Genomic DNA, 10,158 nt, shown 5'->3' with positions numbered 1-10,158 from the left:
ATTCTCACACCCATTTTTCCGTTACAAAGTTGAGCGACCTCCAATTTGACGCTCCATATTTAAATACATGTAAATCACGTGCAGGATTCAGGCATTGGTTTATATGTTAGATAGGCCAGACTGGTTAAATTTCAACCTGGAGGAATGCATTCCGGTCACACCAAGCTGCCTGATTTCAGTTCCACCGCCTACTGGAGTAACTTTCGTGCTGAGTGTCCGTCCATCTCCACTAGGTAACTCGGTGGCTCATAGGAAGAATGATGAGTGAGACTTCCATCAAGGAGCCAGTCAATACATGACTATGTGATGAGGCTCTTATGACGTGAAGGATGAGTGGCGATATACCCCGTCTACGTGAGAGCTAATCACATTGCTGATCAAGCACTCGCGCACAAGCGGTTAAGTGTTCAGTCACTGGCCGGTAGGTCGCGGTCCCTCCTGGAGGCGCACTGCTGATGAACTCGAACAAGAATGAAACAGCTGCACGGGGCTTCTCAGCTCTTCAGCATAGCTTGACTGTACTCACGGGACACAAATGTACTAAAATGCGGACGGCATTTTCCGTTTACTGTCGAAATAAACGGATAAATAAAAAGTGAATGCGAGAATAATGACATTAGTGATAAAAATAACGCCAGAAAAGTGAGACAACCTACTTTCTTCAACCAACTGCTCGGCCACCTCAACAGCCGTGTCTAACGCAGCATCAATCTTTGCCGAATGCTTCAGGAACAGCGGTCGAATCACATAGTTGTAGACCTGAGTGGAACCATTTTGCGGAATGGGTGCCATACAATGAAGCAGAAATAGGCACTGAAATACAAGGAGGGGAATTTCGAAAAGAGCTTTAGCAATGGAGTCGACCATGGGGTCACAAGTGAACTAAGATGCACGCCCACATTTGGGAGGTCCTTTTGGTGAGCTAGTTTTATGAAAACAACAAAAGACCTACTGTGTCTTTGATTCGCGGACGTCGCTTAAAGTTTGCGATGTTATTTTGTTCAAATTCACACTACTCTCGTTTGAACAGTCGTCCTCCTGTTCTGGCGTAGTTATTCCGCTGAGTCCACACCACAGGGAAGCACTGGACTCGAGCACATCAGCAGTGGTGCAGTGGTGATAAGACGCCCGCCTCGCATGTCATATAGCTAGAGTTCAAATCCCAGCTCGGCCTTTGGATACACATTGCTGCTGAGCTATAATAAGACCGAAACTCGAGTCCAGTGCTTCCATTTGGTGTGGACTCACCAGAATAACCACGATAAAACTGGAGGACGACCGTTCAAACGAGAGTGGTGTGAATGTGAACAAAATACCTGTCCCACAAAACCCCACATTTGCAATGTTCATTTGGCAAACCATGCGTATTGAGCAGCTTGTGAAATGGCCTAACGAGAGAACATGCAAGCACATGGACCCGCAAGAATCATCCACAGAATTGTAGTAAAGATCAACCTGCCCTTTGTGGGTTCCAACGATGTAAGATTTCTCCAAATGCAGATATTTTATAATAGAAATGAAAGAAAACCATGGGCCGTATTCAAATTAACGAAAAGCTTCAAGATTGAAGAGGAAATCAGTGTGGTCAGCACACTTTTGTTATAACAACTAAGAATGTAGCGAACAAAGCTTCTTTTCTGTGCTGTGACCTCTTGGCCAATATATCACAAATTTATATGGTAGCAGAAATCACGTAGAAAAGGTTAAGATCGGGGCTACATACACTTTAGAGAAATAGAAATCAAAGGGAGGTTGGATGAGGGATAGGTCAGTGGGTCACGGAATCAGGTAAGTGACGTCAATGTCAGACAGATTTGTGGGACCGGATGTTTCGTAGGCCAGTTCAAGTTCAGAGGTCGCACAAGTTTCTTTTGAATGCAAAGTTGCGGATCCAGCAGTCGGATTTCAATCGCCTCTGCGATCGATAGTAGTCTGGATCGTACCAGTCGTGATCGGTTCAGAGGTACCCGGTATATGATGATGAAGGTTGCTCCTTGTCTATGACATGACTGGTTTCGGCCAAATGTGATGCAATCGCGCTTGAGCCTGGTTTCTTCCCACTACCACTCAGAGATACGGGATGGTGTTCTCGCATTCTTTTCGACAAATGCCTTGTCGTACGACCAACGTATGATGCTCGGCACGAGCATACAAATGAGTACACACAAAAGCTGGTGGTAGAACGTGGCAACTTGTCTTTCAAGCAGAATTTGATATTGGGGCTGGAGTTGAAGCTCAAACATAAATTAGCAGCCAAGCATGTCGTATCAACGGAGTTTCTAAGCCTTCTGGTGATTAGTTCAGCAACCGAGTCACCTTTGAATGTAAGCCTCATGTATACGGGCTTCTTACCAACAGAACATTGTGTGGGTTTGGACTTGACGGATTCCACAGTCTTGAGTACGAACCTTTCAGGATATCCGCTATGCAGGACTTTTCTAAGCAGTCGAGCGAGCATATCTTCATTGCTCTTTCGGTCAGGCATCTAAGTAGGTTGCGTTTATTTGCAACGGAACGAAGCTACCAAAGTGAATATACTGACCTTTCCGCGTTCGCTTTCTGTGGACCTTGCGTTCTATGGTCCCGTCGGTCTTCTTTTACGGAACGAACCAAAGTGAATATACTGACCTTTCCGCGTTCGCTTTCTGTGGACCTTGCGTTCTATGGTCCCGTCGGTCTTCTTTTAAACACTGACATCGAGGAAACTCAACCGTCCGTTCTGTTCTAATTCGCTAGTAACCTTGATATTGGCATGGACTAAATTGAAACTGCTTAGCACATATGTTGTGCTGATGGTTTCGTCGGCAAGTACGAAAATGTCGTCCACGTAGCGACGATATAATGTTAACCGTCCAATGAGTGCGTCTAATTTTGGAGTCTCTAGCTTGGTCATGAAAATATCTGCCAATATGGGACCTAGAGGAGACCCCATTGCGGCCCCGTCCTTCTGTCGACAAATTTGATTGTTGAAAGTGAACTGAACGTTGTAGGCACAAAGGAGCAGGAGTTCCTTAAGATTCGAGATGGGAATTCCAATATCCTTACCGTTGCACTCAATCATGTAAAAAACAAAGTCTATTGTCTCGGTGAGTGATATGTTGGTAAACAATGACTCGAAGTTCAGGTGGAACATGGAGTGTTTATCAACCTTCAAATCTTTAGTCTGATCGGCGAAATCAAAACTGTCTCTTAGGCTGTGTTTCGACACTTCTCTCCTGATTGGTTCTAACAGACTGACAAGCCATTTGGCTAAAGCGTGATAAGGAGAATTAGACATATCGGGGATGGGCCTGAGAGGTAGGCCCTGTTTGTGCACTTTCGGAAGATCATAGAGCCGGGGAATTGTTGTGACAGTGGGGTAGATACGCTCGAAAGTCTTGGTGTCAGTGCTTCCGGATTGCTCAAGACATATTAATACTTTGGACACCGCTTTTTCAATCACATGCGTCTTGCCTTTCTCGGATTCTGTTTTTTAAAATTCGGATCTGAGGTTTCCATTCAAAGGTGACTCGGTTGCTGAACTAATCACCAGAAGGCTTAGAAACTCCGTTGATACGACATGCTTGGCTGCTAATTTATGTTTGAGCTTCAACTCCAGCCCCAATATCAAATTCTGCTTGAAAGACAAGTTGCCACGTTCTACCACCAGCTTTTGTGTGTACTCATTTGTATGCTCGTGCCGAGCATCATACGTTGGTCGTACGACAAGGCATTTGTCGGCGGTGAATTTTTCACCGATCACGACCGGCACGATCCAGATTACTATCGATCGCAGAGGCGATTGAAATCCGACTGCTGGATCCGCAACTTTGCATTCAAAAGAAACTTGTGCGACCTCTGAACTTGAACTGGCCTACGAAACATCCGGTCCCACAAATCTGTCTGACATTGACGTCACTTACCTGATTCCGTGACCCACTGACCTATCCCTCATCCAACCTCCCTTTGATTTCTATTTCTCTAAAGTGTATGTAGCCCCGATCTTAACCTTTTCCACGTGATTTCTATTACCATATAACTTTGTGATGTATTAGTCAGGAGGATCAATCACAGAAAGCAAGTATTGTTCGCTACCTTCTTCGTTCTCATGACTACCCACGGGTATTTTCAGCCACATTCTTGTAAGTTTTCTAAGTGAAACTCTATTCGCCAAACGAATCAAGGAGTGATTGGTACGCTGCTTGTGCTCGCAGCTTTTTACGCAGGAACTTCTGTCAGTGAGTTTTACCTTAACCGCTGAGTTTTGTAGAGCTACTTCCTTAAATATTTGCTATTGGTGGAAATGTTGATAGCCCAAGTTGTATAGATGCCTAGTGTTTTGGTTGTCTTCGTTTAGCGGTTTGATTCCAGACAAAATTGCAAACAGCTACCTGAACACTAGCTGACCTAATTATCTTTTAACATGCGACCAGTACAGAGACAGAGAGAACAATAGACATATCTGTAAAAGCCTAGAAGTCCCCCATTTTCCCTCGGCCAAAGTACAGTAACAAACCAGTTGTGTTAGCCACTACAAAGGCCCTAAATTTCCACTGTAGCAGCTGCAAATACTCGGAACTTACTGTTCGCGCGAAGACATGGTAGGAAAAACTCCAACCTAGACGGTAAAAACACTATACAAACCAAGAGGTATCGTACTTAAACTTTACGTCCGAAAGTTGGGAGAGTCAAGAATCGAAACTGAAGATGAAAAACTTCGATAGAACTGGTAGTCTTATAGAGAGGTATGCATGAATATGCTAAATACTATGAAGGCCACTTAACGAAACACTTGCATCGTATCACGGCAAAAGTGGCCTCATATTCCATCGCAGTTTGTACTTCGCGACTCCACAACCTCCCGTACCCAATAAAATCCCTGCAACCTTGCCTATTCAAAATCACATTGACCAACTCCACCCCACGGTATACAACTTACTTGGCCTCTTGTCAAAAATAAATAACGATCAACCTCGAGAAGTCCAGAGTCATAGGGATAAATTTGTATACTTTGTAGCACAGCGCGCTGTCCTTGTCAGGTTTTAGCCCACACCGAGTTCCTAGACCTTGGAACGCGCTGACAAACAAAACCTTAACAACATATCTCGAACAAAGCTTTTTATCGCCATCCATAAGAGAACTGCCAGGAGTCCCATTTGAGAAGCCGGTCTAACCCTGATCACTTCTCATTCACTCACCTGAACGAGTTTCATAACATACTCAAGACCATTACAGCATCAATATTCTACCATTGAACCTACCAACTATGTTTGAAGATGCCACAAGCATCGAAAATAAACTATTTGAACAGACAAAAGTTTGTGAAGAGCAACTTGGTTTCAGACAGACATCAGTGATGTCGAAAACGTTGCTATAACCTTTGTCGATAACTGGGTCACTACATTCGGTGGACCAGCTAACATCACCACTGACCGAGGTCCGCAATTCACATAGCTAACATCACCACTGACCGAGATCCGCAATTCACATCAACAATTTTTCACGACCTCAAAGGGCTACTTGGTACGGATCACTTCCGAACAACCGCATACCATCCGGCTACCAACGGCATGGTCGAACGCTTCCATCGACAACTCAATGCATCACTGATCGCCTCCTCTAGCACACACTGGTCGGAACGGCTCTCGCTCATTCTGCTTGGGTTGCACAGCCTCTGAACTAGTCTTCCAGGTGAAACGATCGTCGACTCTGCAACCACTGGTGAAACGGATCCTAAATCCTACGCTTCCAGGCTTCGCCAACACGTGTGATATCCGTCCTTCACCAACTCGACAAACCTCCAAGCCCACCCAAGTACATCCCGATCTTGCTAGATGTGAATGTTTTTGTGCGCGTTGATGCGGTCAGAAAGCCCTTACAACCGCCGTACGAAGGGTCTTCCAGAGTCATTGATCGTAACGGCCGCAAAGACACCGTCAGCATCGGTCAATTAAAAGTTGCTTACATGCACATACGACCAACTTCCGATGATGATCATACCATGACCCCATCCGTTACACAACTACACAGTCATACGAACCCTCCTTCGATCAATACCACACACAGGCTAAAATGACCATCTGCTTAACCCGAATTCGTAAGCGCTTGCTCACTCCATGCCTGAAATCCTCCTTCGACCAATACCACACACAAGCTAAAATGACCATCTGCGTAAGCGCTTGCTCACTCCATGCCTGAAATTGCATGAACGAAGCTAATTACTAGAACCCGTCTATCAGTAAACCCGCCTAAAAGGTAGCGAAACGTCCCTACAAGTCAGAATTTTCTCGGCACGAAATGTACTTTCAGCAGTAATGTTGACGAGAAACAACACTTTCCAAAACAGACTACATGCTCTTTTCCAGATATCGCTGCCCTGTTGCACTACAGCTGATCTGTTACACCCCAGTAACAGTGCATTTCTATTCAGTTTATCACCAAGGTCATGTTGGTTGCAGCTGTTACAGTTTCGGACACCGAAAAATGCGAAAGAGTGGGAAATGTAGCCAAGAACTGGAAGCAATAGTCCAATAAGTTAGGTCGTACTGAGTCCTATCATTATTTGGAGAGACGAAAAATTGGGCAGCTACACGATAGCTTTGATGCATGAATGTAACTGACTGTGTGAGTGAGCCATGTTTGTAAGTGTCATTAGGCATCTATGAATTGGGTCCTGAGATCCCCAACCGGAAAGACTGCAGATTACAACCCGACTAACTTCACTGGATAGTGTTTTCTCACTTCACGGCCAAGTAATAAGACGCTCACCTCCAGGTGGCGTCCATTAAGCACAGGACTGTGAGGTAAGAGCTCTACGAGCTAAGAGTCCACTGGTATGCGAAATGCATGTCTTAATCAGCGTAACCTACGAAGCGTTCGTAGCTCGTTCGCTGTGGGAGAGGTCCTTCTTCCTGAACCCGTCTTGTGTGACGCGGTATTCTGAACTCAGAAATTAATGGTTTAGAAACAAACGCTGTCAAACGTCGAAAGCTTTTGTATATCTTTGGTGAACGTTTTTGATATATAAATTAGCACGAATCGCATCGTCGCAGTGATTTAATTCTGATCTTCACACGCGGTGATGTCACACCGATGCCATAGATGTGGGTGGGGAACGCTGCTCTAGTCTTCCCGGTTTAAGAACTAATCTCGTCTCTAGTCAGTCTACCGGACTTTATACAACTGCCAAAGTAAATACACTTATCTAGTATATCGGTGGTAGCTGCGCATTACAGGCGCAGCGCTGTCAGTGGGCTATCAAGTGGGGGGATTGGGAAGGGAGTTATGCCTTGAAGGTAATAGCTTGGATGCACGAGCGCCATTGAGAGCGCGACTGAGTCATTTCTGACAATGTCTCCAGCCATTGATGTGGCCGGTCTCGGGGTCCCCATCCAGGAAGACGGCAGTGACCAGCGCAGCTGAGTTTGCTGGTAATGGCTTTCACACTTCGCTGCCAAGTCATTGCTTGAACGCCTCTGACTCTCTTTCACCCTTCACGCGGTTGTGAGAAAAGAGCCCTTCGAGGAAGCCGGTCGACTGACATACGCAGTACGTGCTTGTCTGCTCAAATTACCTCCTAACTCTACCGTCTATTGGTTTGGAATGTGCCGTTTGCAACAAATACGGCAGCTCCAAAACGCTGCTACAAAGCTTGGCGACTTTGAACGGGAACGTTAAATTGCTCCCATTATGTCTATAATGAACCGCAGTGACAAGTCTCACGCCTCATAGGGTAGTCTCCCAAGTCTTTCTGGGATAGACATCCTGGGTAGATTTCCTGACTGTAGTTCTTCGCCTCTGTTGTCCAAGACAAAGGCAAAAACCCACAATCCACTGTTTGTCAGATGACTGCTAAATTTATCAAACTATACATCTTCGAGCCTATCTGTGGAAGGCTATCCGCAGCATCCACGGATTTAAGCCCGTTTGTTCTTCTTAGCGAAGTTTTGTGGTTGTCCTAACTAACTAGATCTGGGTCTCGTGCCGCTTGTAGCACCGAAAGTGCACCCCTTCTGATGTGGTAGCTCCTAGTTCCGCGCATACTACATACTATCGTAAGCCAAGATATCTCGACCTTTGTGGGTAGTTCACACTCCCTGTAACAGTTTGCTAGGCACCTGAGATATCCATGTAGTTTCATTTTAACGTTAATCGGCTCCTTACATAACTCTTAGTTATCCGCAAGTAACAGGCAACCTCAAGAGAGACAACTCGGCAACAAGTCCACATACAGTGTAAACAATGACGACCACATCCTGTGAGTTACCATCATCATCAGTCGCAAAATCCACAAACATTTGCAGTGGTCATGGTTACCACAGTTTTGTTCACCGATTGTCTGCTCAGGTAGAGATGGATAGCTATGCATAAGATGCGGTGGCTGACAAAATTGAGGCGTGAATTCAGGAGTATCAGTAGACTTTTTACTCAGGAGATACGGATGGAATGCTATGCATTAAAGGCGACCGCTTGAATTCAAGCATACCACTGAGTGGACGACTGAGACATATCAGTAAATGTCTCTACAATTGATGTATTCCCTCCCGGGCTCTCCATCTACGGAGACGGCAATAACCAGCGCAGCTGAGTTTGCAGCTGATGTCTTTAACGCTTCGCTATCAGGTTATCGCTTGACCCACCTGGCTCGTTTTCACGCTTGGCGTGGTGATCGACCGGCGTATGCAACACCTGACCAAGCCAGCGGAGCCTACGGATTGTGGTAAGTTCATAATTTGTGAACCAACTATTTCTTCCGAAAGCCGTCTGACATAGTTGATCGTTGGGAATCCGGTGTTCCCACCAAACTCGGGCAATTCTCCAAAGACAGATGGTCAAATACTGAAGGTCTTTCAACGTCCTCTGCGTGCACCGGCTGGGATTCTGACCCGTACGACAATATGGAGCGCATCGCAGCATTTCAGACTGGGCCCCTGTCATGCTTACACCACAGGTGATGCGGGTTCATACGGTTGCTCTGGCTTTCTAAATTAGGATGGAAGTATCCTCCTTGGCTAGACCACCGGGATAGACACGGCTGCCCAAGTAGAAAATTGATCTATTACCTCAGTCGGCTCACCAGCAGGCACGAGGTGTGCGAACCTTTCCACTCAGTTTTGCAGCGCATCGTACTTTTTGGTGTGAATCACATGCCCAACGATGAGGCGGAGTTATTAGTATCATTTAATATCGCCTGCATTTTGATGGTATTAGATCCAAAAGCTATATCGTCTGCGTAGTCGATATGTGTGGGCCAAGGCCCTGGGGGTATTTCGATCTGAAATGCTCCAGTGGCTGGGGTTGGACGTACCATGATCATATCAATGACGAATTTGAAAAGAAATGGTGAAAGAGAACAGCCTCGCCAGACACCACTTTATGTAGTGAACTAAGGTGGTTTCCCGTAAACCCTTACATCTCTACGGGAGTTGGTGTTGAATTCGAAAATAAAATCTACACCATTGTTCCACAAGCGCCACCATGGTGCATCATGGTACACAGAGTCAAAGGAACATTTCAAGTCAAGAAAGAGAACAATACAATTTTGCTGCTCGTTGTTCCAGAATATGTAGGAGGGTGAAAATGCGATCGATGCATCCTCTTGCATGACGGACCCCGGCTTGGTTTTCACGGATCTGTCTCTCTCTCTCTGTGTTTAGTCAACCTTCAAAAGATATGGCCAGATAGCACCTTCGATGCCACAACTAACGGGCTGAAGCCAAGGTGGCTTCCATACAGCGTCCGCATACCCTTTTGCAAGCGTGAGGTTTAGGTTTGATCCACGCAGTAGTGGAGTAGTATTTCACACTTTGCAGGTATGAAGAGCATACCGAACCGTTCTGTAGTTATCTAGGTTACTGAACCAAGGACAGAAGTATTATCTACATGCTGAATGTGTGAGCAAACGTTCTCACGAATCTGTCTCTCTCGATCATCGGCCAACATGCGCGAAATAGTGCCAGAGAACACCTCAGATGCGACGGATACATGGTTAATGCCACGACGATTTTTACACCACGTTTTTGCACCTTTTCAAAAACCGAAATGACTGTCGAGGAGTTCCATTTCACTAGTATTCTTTTGTAATCCAAGACTGTTCACCAGGACCTCACCACTTTCTTCGAAGATCACGTGGTAAAGACCATCCTGCCTTATCGCACTGGAGGATCGATATCTCGTGCT

General features: G+C 45.7%; 1 protein-coding gene across 1 annotated transcript in view; it reads right to left on the bottom strand.

The window, feature by feature from the left end:
- Positions 1–10,158, bottom strand: part of T265_05658 (hypothetical protein) — a gene marked incomplete at both ends in the record, with an annotated part of 24,304 nt that overhangs the window by 8,922 nt on the left and 5,224 nt on the right. Inside the window, one exon of the mRNA XM_009170723.1 lies at positions 667–813. Coding sequence (XP_009168987.1) covers positions 667–813 — 147 coding nt within the window. The remainder of the gene's footprint in view (positions 1–666; positions 814–10,158) is intronic.

This window comes from Opisthorchis viverrini (assembly GCF_000715545.1).
Source record: "Opisthorchis viverrini unplaced genomic scaffold opera_v5_111, whole genome shotgun sequence".
Lineage (NCBI taxonomy): Eukaryota > Metazoa > Platyhelminthes > Trematoda > Opisthorchiida > Opisthorchiidae > Opisthorchis > Opisthorchis viverrini.
Note: the sequence above shows the minus strand (reverse complement) of the source record. Positions and strands in the feature narration are given on the sequence as shown.